The sequence below is a fragment of the Phyllobates terribilis genome, unplaced genomic scaffold, assembly GCF_046119375.1.
Source record: "Phyllobates terribilis strain yellow unplaced genomic scaffold, ASM4611937v1 Scaffold_3__8_contigs__length_932513732, whole genome shotgun sequence".
NCBI classification, from domain to species: Eukaryota; Metazoa; Chordata; class Amphibia; order Anura; family Dendrobatidae; genus Phyllobates; species Phyllobates terribilis.
In genome coordinates, this window is record NW_027362763.1 from 727,005,611 (window position 1) to 727,024,179 (window position 18,569).

The 18,569-nt window shown below is 43.2% G+C and overlaps 1 protein-coding gene across 3 annotated transcripts in view; it reads right to left on the reverse strand.

Annotated features, from left to right (window-relative positions):
- KCNK12 (potassium two pore domain channel subfamily K member 12) overlaps nt 1-18,569 on the reverse strand; it is a 302,315-nt gene that overhangs the window by 26,612 nt on the left and 257,134 nt on the right. For 2 of the 3 annotated variants that reach the window (XM_073673323.1, XM_073673321.1), the window contains one exon: nt 8,215-9,106. In XM_073673323.1, the coding sequence (XP_073529424.1) occupies nt 8,215-9,106 (892 nt within the window). Of the gene's footprint in view, nt 1-8,210; nt 9,107-18,569 lie in introns of those variants that run through there. The other variant, XM_073673322.1, reaches the window with a different exon arrangement.

Here is an 18,569-nt window from a genome sequence, read left to right on the forward strand (position 1 = left end):
AGGCAATATTTAGGATGTGTGCCCACGATGCGCTTAAAAAACGCATCGTGGGCACACAGCCTAAATAGGGTTTAAACCCAATTAATGAATTGTGACTTTTTAAAAAGGCAAAAATTCACTCTAGTGGAGGGTGGAGTAAAGTGTGAAAAATCAGATGAAGGCTGAAGTTATATCTAAAGATGTGACAAATTTATCAAATATTGTGCTACACTTTAATAAATTTGGAGCAGATAACGGTAACACAGACACAAGCAAAACTTACTTTACACCGTCCTCTCCTGATAAATTTTCCCAATGCCTCTCATCATAAGTGAAGGGGCTGTTAAATGACAGCTGTTTCCATTAGAGCTGACAACGTCCCCAAGCTACCTTGATCTCTTTTTCAGTGTAATTTCTCTATAAATTTGAGGTTGATAAAGGAAAAATAAATAGTGGCATGGCTAGTGCTGAAGATGTGAGAAAATGCGTATGTCCCTGACTTCTGGTCAGATGTCTCAGATCTCCAGGTAAGCTACCAGTGCTCACCGGCCTTCCAGCAGCCTTGGGTCCGGCCAAACATTGCTGGATTTGGAGATCTGTCCTTTTTTCTCGAGAGATTGACAACATGTCCTGCTTTAAATTGTACCTGCATCTTCAGGATACTGATACACTTGAATATAATGACGGAGGGCACTGTGACGGTTTCATAATGTGTCAAGGAGGCGCTGGGGTGACATCATGTATTGGGGTCACTGTGGAGGTGTCATAAAGCGTGGGAGAGTCACTTTTGAGGCATCATTATAAGATAGGCGGGGAGTCATACTGTGTCGTGGTTCATAAAAGGGAGCACCAAACTTTGTGAGGGCACTAAGGGTGCTATTTTCTGTGTGGCTGCATAAAAAGGTACTGTTTGGGGTTAGGAGTGTGGCTTAAAGGGAATGTCTGGGCATTGGGATCTGATGACTTATCTACAGGATAGGTCATCAATAGCAGATTAGGAGGGGAGTCCCGACTGTCGGTGCCCCCATAAATCAGCTGTTTTGAATTCAAAATGTTATATACTGCTGCTACGGGAAGCAATAAATAGCAGATCGGTGGGGCCGCCAGGTGTGAGACCCCCACCAATCTGCTATTGATGATCTATAACAAAAAAGAAAGCTGCCCTGTGATTGGTTGCTGTGGGCAACAAACCGTTTTCCTTTCTGTCTTTCTTTTAAATAGGCGGCGCTAGCTTTTCTAAATCATGAATTAGATCACTAAATAATTGTACAGTGATCTTTGTACAGTTCACTAGAATCGCAAAGGGTACAGTTATAGTGGCTGCCTGTTATTGGCCTGAAGGACATTAAATACTTGAAAGCAATGGAAAAGATTCCTGAAAACAATGAAAGCAGCAGAAAGTTGTTAGGGAACAATGTGATTAATATATATATAATACAGATGTAGAATTATGGAATACATGAACTCCACTATTGCTGTAAACATTATGGTACTTAGTTAGCGTTTCTTGATCAAAGAGCCCAAAAGCCATCCAACCACGTCAAGGTGACCTTTTAATATGGATGGTCCCTAGCCACTATATGTTCTACCTCTCCATGCACCAAAACAGGTCTCATCTATCTGGGGTAGCGAAGGAAAACCAGGCGTAGTTCGCAACGAAATGTTTGTATATTGGCCATGCAGCATATTTGTACACCTGAACACTAATTTAATACTACTGTAAAGTTGTGCGAGCCCAATTTTTTTTTGTAGTATACATTGGCCCTATTCATGGCTCAGCACCTTTATCTACAAATTTTTCACTCTTTGTTTCATTGGAGTCATTTGGTAAAATCTAAAAAGTTAATATTTTTTTCTCATTAAAGTACACTCGGCGCCCCATCTTGACTGAAAAAAACTGAAATGTAGAAATTTTTGCAAATTTATTAAAAAAGAAAAACTGAAATATCACATGGTCATAAGTATTCAGACCCTTTGCTCAGACACTCATATTTAAGTCACATGCTGTCAGTTTCCTCAGTATTGAGTAGAAGCACCCTTTTGAGCTAGTACAGCCATGAGTCTTCTTGGGAATGATGCAACAAGTTTTTCACACCTGGATTTGGGAATCCTCTGCCATTCTTTCTTGCAGATCCTCTCCAGTTTCCAGTTCCGTCAAGTTGAATGGTGAACGTTGGTGGACAGCCATTTTCAGGTCTCTTCAGAGATGCTCAACAGGGTTTAGGTCAGGGCTCTGGCTGGGCCAGTCAAGAATGGTCACAGAGTTGTTCTGAAGCCACTCCTTTGTTATTTTAGCTGTGTGCTTAGGGTCATTGTCTTGTTGGAAGGTGAACCTTTGGCTAAATCTGAGGTCCAGAGCACTCTGGAAGAGGTTTTCATCCAGGATATCTCTGTACTTGGCCGCATTCATGTTTCCTTCAATTGCAACCAGTCGTCCTGTCCCTGCAGCTGAAAAACACCCCCCATAGCATGATGCTGCCACCATAATGTTTCACTGTTGGGATTGTATTGGGCAGGTGAAAAGCAGTAAATGGTTTTCTCCACACATACCACTTAGAATTATCACCAAAAAGTTCTATGTTCGTCTCATCAGACCAGAGAATCTTATTTCTCATAGTCTGGGAGTCCTTCATGTGTTTTTGAGCAAACTCTATGCGGGCTTTCATATGTCTTGCACTGAGGAGAGGCTTCCGTCGGGCCACTGTGCCATAAAGGCCCGACTGGTGGAGGGCTGCAGTGATAGTTGACTTTGTGAAACTTTCTCCCATCTCTTTACTGCATCTCTGGAGCTCAGCCACAGTGATCTTGGAATTCTTCTTTACCTCTCTCACCAAGGCTTTTCTCCCACGATTGGTCAGTTTGGCTGGACGGCCAGGTCTAGGAAGACTTCTGGTGGTCCCAAACTTCTTCCATTTAAGGATTATGGAGGCCACTGTGCTCTTAGGAACCTTGAGTAATGCAGAAATTATTTAATAACCTTGGCCAGATCTGTGCCTTGCCACAATTCTGTCTCTGAGCTCCTTGGGCAGTTCCTTTGAGCTCATGATTCTCATTTGGTCTGACATGCACTGTAATCTGTGAGGTCTTATAGTGACAGGTGTGTGCCTTTCCAAATCAAGTCCAATCAGTTTAATTAAACACAGCTGGACTCCAATGAAGGAGTAGAACAATCTCAAGGAGGATCACAAGGAAATGGACAGCATGTGACTTAAATATGAGTGTCTGAGCAAAGGGTCTGAATACTTATGACCATGTGATATTTCAGTTTTTCTTTTTTAATAAATTTGCAAAAATTTCTACATTTCAGTTTTTTTCAGTCAAGATGTGGTGCAGAGTGTACATTAATGAGAAAAATTTTTACTTTTTAGAATTTACCAAATGGCTGCAATGAAAGAAAGAGTGAAAAATGTAATTGGGTCTGAATACTTTCCGTACCCACTGTATACATCCTTCCCAGACAAGGTTTTAAATTGCTAGCTGCGTGCCTGCTTTTCTCTCACTTCCTCATTCAGATGAGGCCGGGTTTGGCACACGGAGAGGTAGGACATTAGTGATAGGTACCATCCACATTTAGATCACCTTGTTGTGGTTGTATGACGTTTGTGCGCTTTGATCAAAAACCGCTAAGTACTTCACGTTTTTAACATTTACAGCAATATTGGAGTTCATGTATTCATTAATCGCAGTGTGGTGACACATAGTGTATGTACAGTACAGACCAAAAGTTTGGACACACCTTCTCATTTAAAGATTTTTCTGTATTTTCATGACTATGAAAATTGTACATTCACACTGAAGGCATCAAAACTATGAATTAACAGATGTGGATTTATATAGTTAACAAAATGGTGTGAAACAGCTGAAAATATAAATAAATATGTCTTATATTCTAGGTTCTTAAAAGTAGCCACCTTTTGCTTTGATGACTGCTTTGCACACTCTTGGCATTCTCTTGATGAGCTTCAAGAGGTAGTCACCGGAAATGGTTTTCACTTCACAGATGTGCCCTGTCAGGTTTAATAAGTGGGATTTCTTGCCTAATAAATGAGGTTGGGGCCATCAGTTGTGTTGTGCAGAAGTCAGGTGGATACACAGCTGATAGTCCTACTGAATAGACTGTTAGAATTTGAATTATGGCAAGAAAAAAGCAGCTAAGTAAAGAAAAACGAGTGGCCATCATTACTTTAAGAAATGAAGGTCAGTCAGTGCGAAAAATTGGGAAAACTTTGAAAGTGTGCAGTTGCAAAAACCATCAAGCGCTACAAAGAAACTGGCTCACATGAGGACCGCCCCAGGAAAGGAAGACCAAGAGTCACCTCTGCTTCTGAGGATAAGTTTATCTGAGTCACCAGCCTCAGAAATCGCAGGTTAACAGCAGCTCAGATTAGAGACCAGGTCAATGCCACACAGAGTTCTAGCAGCAGACACATCTCTACAACACCTGTTAAGAGGAGACTTTGTGCAGCAGGCCTTCATGGTGAAATAGCTGCTAGGAAACCACTGCTAAGGACAGGCAACAAGCAGAAGAGACTTGTTTGGGCTAAAGAACACAAGGAATGGACATTAGACCAGTGGAAATCTGTGCTTTGGTCTGATGAGTCCAAATTTGAGATCTTTGGTTCCAACCACCGTGTCTTTGTGCGACTCAGAAAAGGTGAACGGATGGACTCTACATGCCTGGTTCCCGCCGTGAAGCATGGAGGAGGAGGTTTGATAGTGTGGGGGTGCTTTGCTGGTGACACTGTTGGGGATTTATTCAAAATTGAAGGCATACTGAACCAGCATGGCTACCACAGCATCTTGCAGCGGCATGCTATTCCATCCGTTTTGAGTTTAGTTGGACCATCATTTATTTTTCAACAGGACAATGACCCCAAACACACCTCCAGGCTGTGTAAGGGCTATTTGACCAAGAAGGAGAGTGATGGGGTGCTACGCCAGATGACCTGGCCTCCACAGTCACCAGACCTGAACCCAATCGAAAGGGTTTGGGGTGAGCTGGACCGCAGAGTGAAGGCAAAAGGGCCAACAAGTGCTAAGCATCTCTGGGAACTCCTTTAAGATTGTTGGAAGACCATTTCCGGTGACTACCTCTTGAAGCTCATTAAGAGAATGCCAAGAGTGTGCAAAGCAGTCATCAAAGTAAAAGTTGGCTACTTTGAAGAACCTAGAATATAAGACATATTTTCAGTTGTTTCACACTTTTTTGTTCAGTATATAATTCCACATGTGTTAATTCATAGCTTTGATGCCTTTAGTGTGAATGTACAATTTTCATAGTCATGAAAATACAGAAAAATCTTTAAATGAGGTGTGTCCAAACTTTTGGTCTGTACTGTATATGTAGAATTAAGGACATCAGGATGCAGCTAAATCTCCGCTTATAATGAGATTGGGAAAAAAGTTCCTGCTTTATTCACAAAATAGTGCCCCTTTTGTCTTCAGCCTGTGTTAGGTAATGCAGCATTCACTTGAAGGTGACTGAGTTGAAATATCAGTCAATGAGAAGAAGTGGCATAGTTTTCGGAAAATGGCAAACAATGTAAATAAACTACAAAAATATTCTGCGTATTACCAAGAGTGTTCTGTATACTGATTAGTCTTTTTCAATTTTAATATGGCAATACCCCCTATCAAATTTGGTATCTTATACATTAAATCGCATTAAAGGTAGAAATGAATGATTAAATTGAACATGAAACATGGGTGTCCTCATTGTTTGTTACTCCGCAACCTCTTTCGCATGATCCTTAAACAAAAAGTCTTGTAGAAATCCTGATCAGTTCCATTTTTGACTACAGGGTTTTGGATTTAAGGGGCGATTCATTTACTCACAATAGGGGCCTAGCATCGACGGGACCATCAAATTAATCATTGGTTATGTACATCTCTGGTGTCGATGAAAGTTGGGTAACAGACACGCCTAACTCATTAATCGGTCCACGCCACTTAATGAATCAGGTGCCTTAGTTCAGCGAACTCTTCTTTAGTACTAGCGTGTGCTAGGCCATTCTTAATGAGTCGCCCCCTTAGTGATTATTTTTCGTCTAACTACTAAAAGGGTAGAGGGGAGGCTCCTGCTGCAGTTAGCTGTCTGAGAATAAATTCATACGAGCGTATAAAAAAATTGTCCCATTTTCAGACAGAAAAATCTGATGCAATACGAAGGATCCATATAGGATTTGATTATTTTTGGACACCTATTGACATGAATATGTGAGTCTCATCCAAAAAATGGAAGGCACAAGTGCATGCCGCATATTTTTTGCAAGCAGGCATTCATTCTGTGTGAAAAAAGTCACCGAAAAGGGCCCAAATAAATAACATTGGTCCGGGTGAGGTCAGTTTTTTTCACGGACTGAAAATCCGTTGTGTGAATGTAGTCTCACAACTAGACAAACGAAGGTTAGGAGGAGGGTAGACCCACTGAGAACACTTCTTTATATACTTTTCAGTTTTAGGGTTATAGTTAATTTAGCTATAAAATGTATAATTGGTGGAGAAAAGTGTTTTTTTCAGTTAGCCATTAAAAGGTATCATCCACTGAGGACTCTCAAATCTAAATATTTTTCTATCTACTGGCTAACACAGTCCAAAAATATATATTTTCCCTGGAGAAGAGTTGAACTTGATGGACCTAGGTCTTTTTTCAATTTATGTAACTATGTAAATTGCGATTTGATACACATTTGGATCAAAGCAAGGGAGAATATGAAGGAAAAGAAGAGAAGAAGGGCTGGCATATACTATGCATTTTTTTCAATATTTTTTGCATTTAGTGTTACTAAAAAAAAATACCCTTTATTTTGCTGCAATTACATTCTCAAGCCAAGATCTCTGGGACTTCTCCATATGGATGTGCATGAACTACAGTGCTAATAGTACCCATAATATAGGCATTTCTTTAATAATTAGCATTGCCCTCCTCCTTTCTCAGTCTCCAGGGTCCAGGTTTCTGCTAACGCTCTACCCCTCTAGTGTAAAGCCCCTAAGGGAGGCATTTCAAGTTGCAATACATGAGGAGCAAGTCTCAAATATACCATGTAGTCAATCCAACACTAGCCCCATACACGCTTAAAAGTTTAAAGACATACTTCATGACCTAAGGCACATTTATATTTTACTTCATTGTGTAATATAAGAAATAGTGACTAATGCAAAAATCCAGATAGGTATGGAGGGTACAAAGTAAAGTAGGTGATTAATGGCAAGTATGGAATATTCAAAGGAAATGATTGATACTTGTGGACCAAAGATTAGGCACCCAATGTCCCTACCAGTCCATAGAGTGAGGTGGTACACATACTGTCTCTCTTTACTCATGTTAAATAATTAGCTTTGGTCAAAATCAGCTAATTTGTAGGTAATTTTTTAGGCTGTTTATTAAGATAGTAAATGTAAAGTATATTCCAGCGGTTACTGCTGGCATCAATGCCCAGCAACATTGGCAAATGCTGAGACCATCTGCTGCTACTTATTGTGGTTTTATTTTCTCCTGTGGAGTTTCTCCTTCCAATTTCCAACCCAACTGGTCTCCAGTCAGTAGTTTTTCTGCTATTGAAAATTCCCAGCACAGCCACCAGTTGGAGACCACTAGCCTATATCATACAGTGCCAGGACAGTCCTATAAGTCCTAGTTGTAGATCCTTTTACGTCAAAGTATACACTACACAACGGCACAAACGGTAAATTGGCTTCATTGCATGTATTTATTTTGAAGCTGCGAAAACTATAATAACCTTAAAATATAAGATTTTTCCTTTGATATAAAATGACACAATCATAGGTTGTTGCTTTTTTTTCATCATGGCATCAGAGCCATAACCATTCACATTTGCAACAAAGGCAATTCCATTACACTCCAGCCATATCCTACGAGTACAGCTGATCTGTAGAGCCTGTAATGTGACTTGTCATTCTTAAGGCTATGAGCAATTGTAAAAAAAAAGGACATTCAATAGCAAGCGAGCTTATGCTTTTCACCTTCTCATAGTCAATTTAGCTAAACGACGTAAACATATCAAGTTTTGCCTGAGAGGATAAGAGTGATTGTTTCCATTTATGTATGAGATGCCAAAGGATGTTGATGAAATGGGAGAAATAATTTCAGTGCAAATAAAATGGTTATTTCAATGGTTTAGGATCCAGTGATTTTTGACCATGAGTTTGAGCCTTTTTTTTTTCTTATAAAAAAAAAAACCTTAATGAAAATAAAGAAATTTGAAAAGACTCTACCTAGAATCACTTGTTTCTGCCAACCTATTGTTCATGATGGCTAAAGCTCCGACCCCTCCTGAGAAGCCGTTTTGTCTTGTGTTGATGCACACAGTTCTAGGGTAACCATTGGCTGTTTCAGATAACTGCTTCTGTAATATGGCAAGAGACACCTTATTGGATGCTGTGAGGTCCCTCATGGAGATCATCTCCCCAGACAACCTCCTTCCTTCTGTGTCACTATCATAGTTTCCATCGGTCTCCATCGATAACTTGTTCCTGCGGAAACGAGCTCCAGGGGTGATGGCATTTCGTCGCCCAAGACGCGGGTTGGATTTATGGCACTTGTTACAGCATCGGCACCGTAATTTTTTTAGAATCCAGTTTAAAACTTGCTTGATTACAATCGATATGACGTTAAAAAGTGAGTAAATGCAACAAACTCCCAAAAGTATAAACATGACATTTCCAAACCTGTATAATCCCTGATATTTGTACTCGGCGTTTTGGCTGCTTACCAAATCTCCAAATCCAATGGTGCTAAAAGTGACGAAACAATAATACAAAGAATCAATGTAATTCCACCCTTCCACTGGGGTATACATGGCTGATGCACAGCAAGAGAGCGTAATAGCAAAAATGCCCAGTATTAGCATAACATGGTAAACTGATGGCTTCCACCCAACAAGGCTGTCAACTTCTGATACAGATGAACCTCTTCGGACTGTTGGAGGTAGAAGCCCGTTTCTTCGTAGTTGTCTTTCGTGACAAGCTTTCATTACAAATGCCAAAAGAGATATAATCCTTTCCAAAAAGAGGTTGAAAAACAGTATAGTACCAGCACATCCAAACAGGCCGTAGAAGATGAGGAACACTTTTCCTGCTATAGTGGCCGGCGTGGTCATTCCAAAACCTGTAATGGTAAGAAAAAAAATATACATTAGAATCTGATGAAATATTTATTATTTTGACACTAATTAAAAAAATGACTCCAACCTATATACCAATATCAACTCATGCACCATGCTTTGAAATGCAAATTTTATTTTGTGGAGATGTTTAAAGTAAAGCATGTCACTGGTGAGAATTTGTTTCTTGTTACTAGGTTCGGAATGGCTCAGTAATGTACTAGATGATTCTCCACTAAATCTAAATTTCCTATGGGGTGAATCACAAATGAGCGATTAGATGTTATCACTGATACAGTCTTGATTTCAATAACGTTTACAATGCAATTAGGTGGAGGTCCAAAGGATATGATGGGTGTGTAGCGAACTCTTAGGCCACGGTCACACGCTCAGTATTTTACCTCAGTATGTGTAAGCCAATACCAGGAGTAGAACAGTCAGAGGAAAGGTATGATAGAAACACGTCACCACTTCTGTATTTTTTACACACTCCTGGTTTTGGCTTACGAATATTGAGGTAATACTGATATAAAAAACCTCAACAAATACTCAATGTGTGCAGGTGGCCTTATTGTCCCTATACACAATAGATGAAAGTCAACTGAACCTGATATTTCAAATAAAACATGGAAAATTTGAGGTCCATATGCGTGCTGCCGGCTGGTGAAGAAATGTCAAGCGTCCAAGGTATTATAATTATTTTTATAATAACGTTTTCTTTTCTTTTTCTATACCTTTCAAAGTGAAACTCACTTCTTCTTCAGGAAATGAAAAAACATTTCCTGATGAAGAAGTGGGTTACACTTTGAAATGCGTAGAAAAATAAAACAGATCGTCATTTTTATAATACCTCTGGCGTTTGACATTTCTTTACCAGCCGGCAGCATGGATATGGACCACAAATTTTTCCATGTTTTATTTGTTTTTTTGGTGAAATCACCCATGGATCTGCAGCAGCCATGCAACCCTGGATCAGGTGAGCATATATTGATACGATTCCTGATACTTATCAACCATATAAGACCCTATGCTATGTTTTTTACTCCTCAGCTTTTTAGTATTTTGAACCTGATATTTCGGCAGGACGGCTGACCATCTATTGTGTTAGGGGCCTCCTAACTTTCCTTCAGGAGATAATGTTGGGTAGAGAAAGAACATTTAATGGCTGATCCTTTAGTTTTTAGGAAAGGTAAGTGGGGAAGGAGGACTTTGGCAGTGTTTTTATCCTCTCTTCCTGTAGTATTAGGAATACTGGAGAAACAACTGTCTGTAGAACCAATGTTCAGTTTCATGTGTATGGCCTGCTTTAGAATCACTTCCTCTGGTGGGTACAAAAAACTTTAGTTTACTACTGCCTGTGCTCCTCACTCATCACTAGAACAAAGAGGCCACCGTGCTCTTGATACTGTATTATCTTGATACACTATGGGCCGAATTCTTTACATCTGGCATTGTGCATGCCAGTCTTAACAAAAATACATGCCTCTTGAATGAATTAGGCGCATGTGACAATTGCTGTGTTCCTCTGTCAGAGATATTACCACAGTTAAGGACTGATGTACATTTCTGGTGTAATTTACACCACTAAAGTGGTGTAAATTTCAATAAATTTGCTGGGCAGTCCTCACCATATTTCGTCCCATCCTCCTGTCCAATCTCCATCCATTTTAGTAAAACTGACCAGGACTGGTGTAAAAAAAATGGCAAAAGTTGTGACATTTTTGTGCAACTTCAAATTTCTTAAGGTGTTTTATACCAGAAAACTGGTAAACCATCTTTATGAAATGGGCCCTATGTTTTGCTGCATCTGTCAGAGTAAGCAGAGTAAATCTTAACAGTGACCTGTCACAAGGTTTTCTGAATAAAAAGTACGGCCACCACCTTTAAAGCCTTTTTTACAACAGTCCAGTAAACTGTAGGATGTGTGACAAAGTCACTGGCAGAGTGTCGGAAGGGAGATATATTTCACTGAGGCTGTTAGCCTCAGTGATGTGAAACATGGAAGTTTTTCGTGCACATTAGGTGTAGAGAGGGCTAATGACCCAGGTTTACAAGGGCATGTTTTTAGTGGATGGCGAAGTGCATGGCGGGACACCATCCACCATATCTCCAATCCAGGGAGTGGCCTGGGCTTTAAATAGCCAGCCTTTACACTCAGGTGTGTTCAGTGTCTTGAGAAACCTGCTTAAGAGAGAAGCTCGCATGTGCTGTGCTGATCCGTATGTACTTAATCCTGAGTGGCCGGACCCCGACCGCTTTACGGACTGTGCTACTTCTTTGTATTTTGTTTTGCCATTATGCTAAGTGGGTCGTGTTTACTTTATGGACTCCAGGGTGATTTATGACGTTTAATAAATCAACCCGAAATGCATAAAGCCGAACTTGTCGCTTTACCACAGATGTCAGAGTTGATAAGAGTTTAGTATGGATTCTGCAATGAAATCCTGTTTCTGTATACCAGTGTATATGATGCTAAAAAGTTCCACGCTGTTTCTCCGCACCACAGTGAAAAAAAAAAATCAACCACAGGAATTAATTAGCAGCCTGTCTATTTCCGGCTGCACACTCACAGCATATCTGTTGCAAAAATCCCAGTGTCACCCTCTACTTTTTGCAGCGGAAATAAGCATGACATATAAATGTCACATGTGAACAAGCCTTTAGAAATGCCAGATTAAAACCACATTTAACTGCTTTTGTTACTTTTTTTATTGATCATGCTAGTACATACCTAAAACTATGCCAACATCATTCCCATATTAATTACACTACAAAATTACAGTCTAGTAATATGATACTTGCAATCATCGTTACCACAAATCTTAAGTCAGTAAGTTCACATAAAAGTCGTTAGAGTTTTCATCTCATATATACTTTCACCAACAGTAATCATATAAATGTTTCTAGTGCTAGCAGCTTAAAGGGTCACTTACAGTGGCGACGTTGGTCTCTGCGCGCCGTGTATTCTGATAACGTGCACTAAGAGTGCGCTCTGCTGCTAGCTCATTACTGCCGATCTGAGCCGGTGAGAGAGTGCGCTTTCATTGTGCATATTGCGCAGTGCACATCATGGAGGGACTACCGCAGCCCCAGAAACAAGCGTCACTGATGATGCTGCGTTTCAGGGTGTGGGCAGAGGTATTCTGATAATGCGCACTAACAGTGCGTTCTGTTGCCGACTCAATATTGCTGATTTGAGCTAGCGAGAGAGAGCACTGTCACTGTGCACACTGTCACTGTTAACGCTTCATTTCAGGTGTGGGGGCAGAGACTATGACAGTGACTGCAGCCCCTACCCCCTGATGAAGCTTTGTGGGATTCTCAAACGAAGCATCATCAAAAAGGAAGTAGGAAAAAAAAGAAAAGCAGTTAATGTAGATAGGGAAGGAAAGGGAATTTAGGTATATTAGAAAATAGTTCAGATTATGGCATTAATTAGATAGGGATTAAGGATAAAAATGAATTCCTATTTTGCACCACCCCTTTAATGTATTTTGACGCCCTGCTGTGCATGGAGCCACAGATCCTGGAGGGGTGCATTTCAGGTTTTCTCCACAAGAGGCCCTCACAGCACACACACACCTCCACCTTCCACCTCAGACCACCAGAGGGAGCCTGATAGGGATATAAAGAGGGATGGTGGAGCTAGGCAGCCCAGACAGTGATTCAGCAGTTTCTGCTTAGACACAGAAGGAGAAAGTCTGTGAGTGAGTTCTCCTCAGGAAGAGAGTGGAGACAGAACAGTCTGGAGTCCACAGCCAGTTCCTGCAGAGTGAGACACAGAGAAACAGGTCAGTCTGCAGTGGAGCTCAGTCAGACTCAAGCAGCTCGAGTTAAGTGAGCTAGAAGCGTTGCTGATGCTCAGAGATCAGCAGAAGAGGCAGCCAACTAACTGCCAGTGTGTATAGCCTAGCGAGGGCTCAGAGTAGGCCGAAGGCTAGTAGAACAGTAGTATTGGGGACAGAGGAGCTTCATAAGCTCACCCCAGAAATATACCGGACACCGGCTCCGAGTCTGCAGAGCAGTATACCCTCTGTAGAAAACAGCCGGATCTTTCCTGGAAGACTTCAGGTCTCAGGATAGCCCAGGAGTTGACACGTAGCAGGACCAGGAGGCACGGAGGCTCCGCCATACCAGGAGCGTGCTCTTCAGCAAAAGGCCCTAACACCAAGTCAGCCGGCGCATCGCAAGGACTAAGTTAGGCCTAGTTTCAGACAGGCCATAAACTACACAAGCGGCAAGGATACAGGAGGGCCTATACCTGCTCACTGGGGAGAGACCTGCAGTGCACCCCTCACCCTACAGTGCTCCGGGCGGTACTGCAACTCCACCAGTAAAAAGGTACTGAAGCCAAACGTGAGTGTGTCTCCCATTTTTCCTTGGACCCGGCTGGGTCACCACCATATCGTGCACCTTACCAAACACCGCTGCCCTGAGGCCTAGCTCCACCTGTGGGGAGCTACACCATCATAGCTGCCGTAATATCGGCCTCAGTGGACTGCCGCAGCGCTGGTGGTCCTCACCAGACACCACAGGTGGCGTCACGAACTTTGACATTTTACTTTCCCCTTTTTTTTCAAGAGAGACCCCAGGGTACAGGCCCGGGAGCCGACCACCGCGACATCGCCCAAGACCAGACATTAAGGCCCGGGTGCCGAGTAGTCCCCATCCCCTGGGCGCCACATCTCAACTTGCATTCATTCCCATTTGTAAAATTTGCCCTTCTATGACCTCTATCTTTGTACTGCACCATGTAACTCACCGCTGTGGTGTAGCACAGAGGAACTGTCAGCTCTTCAGTAAATAAATAAATTTCCCATAAAAATTGGAGTCTTAGAAATCTTATTTTATATAAATGTACATTGTATTTTTCCCGTTATTTCTCATGAAAATGTTTAAATAAAATTGCAAAAAAAGAAATGTTAGACTGATCCTCTTTAACAATTTTTAGACAGCTCATCTATAAAGGCCCCATATACTTTAAATGAAATGTTCTATTGAATCAACTAATTTCTGCAGCACTGATCTGCTGCTTTTGCATGTCCCTGCCATCCTCAATGGTCTTCTTCACTTCCGATCATGTGCAGTGTGCCTCTCTGAAGCCGGAAGCGTACACCCAGCTTCAGAGGCTCAATGCAGAGAGGGAAAGAAACCGCGTGCATGCACGAGGTAAGTACCGAATACTGACCAAAAACTGATAGTGGGGCCGTGGCCTCAAGGTGTGATTTTTATAGGGGCTATATCCCGTACAAGGCTATGTGCTTGTCTTTATACTGTCAGTTTGGGCAGATAGATTAAAGTGAATATGACTGAAGTGCCATACCAAACATGATTCATAAACAAGAATTGCGCTGAAATCTTTCCCAACTCCTCCAGTGGCTCGGCTCTGCCGCTTGGCTGAGTGCTCCTGTGTTCTCTATGAGAGAGCTGCTGCCAGACACCTCTGGCAGCGGATTATTTCACCGAGAACAGAAGGTCGACAGCCGAAAACAGACTTGCCAGATCCTTATCTCCATGACTTCACCTTTGGAGTAGAATTGGAAGGCCCCCAAATACATGAGACAGTTGGATGAACCCACTGAAGGTTCAGCTGACGTCGGTGTTGTATGTATGGGGTCCTTAGAGCATATTTACTACAAATATCTAACTTTTGCACCGTGTAAGCTTAGCTTGGACATTCTGAAAATGCTAATTTTATCCCAGTAGCTCACGATGGATGATAAATTTGACACATCCATCTAGTTTAACTTTACACCACCTACTAGTAGTCTGATCTTGTGCTGCAAAATATTGGCAGAGTGTTAAAATTTCATCCTCATCCTTTCTGCTAAGCCATGCCCTCTTGTCCAGAGGCACTGTCTAACACACTCTATGTTGGGGCTACACAGTAATGTTGGCCAAAACAGAGGTACGTGGTCAAAAATTGCTTCATGGTGATTACATTTGCAGCACAATACTGGTGAATAGGTGTAATAGTGGGGAAGGGCGTAGCCTTCCCTTGGTACTGAGATAGTTAAAGGAAGTGTTCCTGAAGTCAGACCTCTCTGAACTGTTGGTAGGCCAAGCTAAGGGGTTAGCTTTAGTGGTCCAGTCAGTACAGTAAAGGGGGAACTTAGTGCCCGGATCAAGCCTTGAGTAGTGTTGAGCCACCCCCGTAGTGTTCGAGTTCGGTTCGTCGAACACCCGTGTGTTCGCCGAACTGTTCGTCGAATTGTTCGTCGAACACCTTCGAACACCGTTAAAACCAATGGCAGGCAAACAAAAACACATAGAAACACATAGAAAACACCTTCAAAGGTGTCCAAAAGCTGACAAACAGCTCAGAAGACACAACTAACACATGGAAAAGTGACAAGTACATATAGTCATGAGAAAAGAAAAGAGGTGGAGGAGTAAAAGGAGGGGGAGACACAGATATAGGCATGTCATGCCCTTCTAAAATCCAAAAAGTGAGAAGCCGATACGTTCAGTCCGCTCCTGCCCGTGCCACCTCCGTGTCGCCGGGTTTGTGCCAGAGCCGCGGTGAACCCTGACGGCCAGCCCCCCTCTCCCAATACTGGTTCCTGTCCGCTGGTGGGTCGAGCGAGCCCCCCTGTGGTGGAGGCAGCTCTAAGCTTTTTAATTTAAATTGTCTCTCTAATTTGAATGAATACACTTTAAATCCATTTACAAGGATCTATTGGAGGGCAAGTCTCATGCCAGCAGCCGCGTAATTCCAGCTCCAGTAGCGTCCACTAAAGCTGCTGCAGTTAAAAAGCTTTTATAAGGATCGAGCTCGGCTGTCCACCGCAAGGCATCCTACTGCCAGTCCCAGCCCCTATGCCTTGGGGTGCCTCCTGATGCTCTTCACTGAGTATCCCGTGGTCCCGAAGCATTTCCTTTGAAAAAATTAAGTGTCCTAACTACAGGTGGTGTAGCTTCCTTAACAGCCGGGATAATCCGCTGACTAGCATACACTGCTACTTGGCACAAAGTATTTCCTGGGCTAGATGCAGTTAAAAATTTGTAATTAGATACTCTCGTTGGATGCTGAGAAAGCATTCCATAGAGTCTCCTGGCACGCCATATATGATTCTCTTAAAAAGCTTGGGGTAGGGGTCTAGGGGACCCTTTTATAGCCAAAATTACAGCCCTGTATCGCAATACGTCACCTAGGCTGAAGATAGATGGAACTGTAGCACCCTGAGGGCTCGGTTGCTACAGAGGTATTGCACCTCACCCAGAGGTGTGATATCTCACTCTCAGGTAAGGATGGAGTGTGGATCAGGACCCGACACCTGCATGCATTACACCACATTGCCGTGGGGCAGGGCGACCAATATGCCCCTGAGATGGGCACGACAGTCCCTGTCCCTGGCTGGAGTGGGGGGAGGGAACACTGAGGAAGGGGAACCCTGTAGTGCAGGAGCAGGGAGGAAGCAGTTCCTGGGTGCATTGAGAAGGGAGTATAAAAGGTGGGCACCATCTTAGTTCAGTGCAGAGAAGTCTGAGCAGAAGTGGCAGGGAGCAGGTGCTCTGCATGAGCTCTGCTCCGGAGGCGGGCCTAGTAACAGAGGCCCAGGCCTGGAAGAGGGAGAAGGAAGGAAGAGGAGCGGAGAAGGCTCCAGGAATGAGGAACGAAGGGATCCCAGGGGTGCGGACGGGCGAGTCGCCACCGCACGCCCGAATCCACCTGCATGGAGGGGTCAGGCCAAAGGGGGAGACCGGTCCCCGAAACTAGTGGAGGCAGGAAACGACCCTCAGCTAGAAACCGGAGGCTGTGACATTTTATGTGGCGCAGCCCCTCGCTACACCCGCTAGGAGGGCACCACATAGGGTCAGGGAAACTGGCGCCAAGTTTACCAAGAGGAGGCCCGAGGCAGCCGGACAGAAGGGTTGGTAAGAAAGGCCAGACAAAGGACACACAAAGGGGGTCCTGTGAAGCGCTCCAAAGCTATCTGGGAGTTGTCTGAGCCCCTCACCTGGTGAGCACAGTACGACGTGGGCAGCCGTTACCTGCAGACGTGGTCTGGATAATAAGAACTGTGAGTAAAGGCCCTGGACTGCATCACTGACTCCGTGTCGTTACTGCTGCTGCCCTGCACCATCACCCCCATCCTCCGCATACACTGCCCTGAGGCTATACTCCTCCCATGGGGAGTTATGCTACGCTCTGCTGCACCCACAACACCAGCCTCAGCGGTCTGCCCTGCAGCGGCGGTTCACTCTGACCGCAATCCACGGGTGGCGTAGTCGGACATTTAAACATCAAAACCACATAAATAGTTCCGCCACTGGTTTGACCACCCTGAGCCACGGAACTGGGTCGCCGCCACGAAGACTACAACCACCAGCATCCACCAAAAAGGGTCCGGCTCCGGGTGTCCCAAGGCCCAGGGGGTGCATCAGAACATTTTCATCACCTTTCACAATCACCAATGGGACAAGGCAGGGATGTCCTCTGTCCCCTCTCTTATATATCCTAGTGACGGAGCACCTGCTCTCATCAATTCGCCATAACCCCAATATTAGGTGGATTGAGGTGGGAGGCACCGAGTACAAGTGCTCTCTATTTGCTGATGATGTACTAGTATATATCACTCAATCACATATATCCATCCATGCTGTTATGGCTGAAATAGATCACTTTGTTACATGGTCAAATTTTAAAATCAATGCAGCGAAGTATGAGGCCCTCGATGTCTCCCTCCCCAAATCCATATAGGATTCCATCCAGTCCAACTTTCCCTTCGCCTGGCCCTCACAGGGTATCAAATACTTAGGAATTCCTATTCATAGAGACCTCTCCCATCTATGTTATCTTAATTTTGGGCCCTTTATTGAACAACTCCATACAGACCACGGTTGGCAAGTTAGAACTGTAAGATTCACTACGTGAACCACTGGTGTTTTGTGGAAAAGCACATGTACACTGTGTTCCAAATTATTATGCAAAAAGTGTTTAGGAGTGATAAGGGAAGAATTTGTTTGTTTGTCAGTTAAACTCATTGATGGTGATGTGTGTCAGGGCTCTTTATATCACTGTAAGCAATTGCAGACACCTGTGCTAATTAGTTTGGCAGGTGTGTCCAATGAAAGGCAAGACTACTTAAGAAGGCTGTCTCACATTATTAAGCAGCCTACATTTTCTGCCAAAATGGGAAAGAAGAAGGATGTGTCGGCTGCTGAGAAGCAACAAATTGTGGAGTGTTTAGGTCAAGGCATGACTACAATTAACATTGTGCGATGATCAGGATGAAGTGTCTTGGCAATCAAGAAGTATGTAGCTGATTCACAGTACACACGTGTGCGTGCTGATAAGGGCAAATTGAGGACTCTTTCCTACAGGCAATTACGTCAGTTTAAAAGAGCAGCGGCAAAAAAGCCTTGTCATAGCAGCAGACAAGTTTTTGAAGCTGCTGGTGCCTCCAACGTCCCCCGAACAACAAGATGCAGGGTCCTTCAGAGGTTTGCAGCTGTGCATATGCC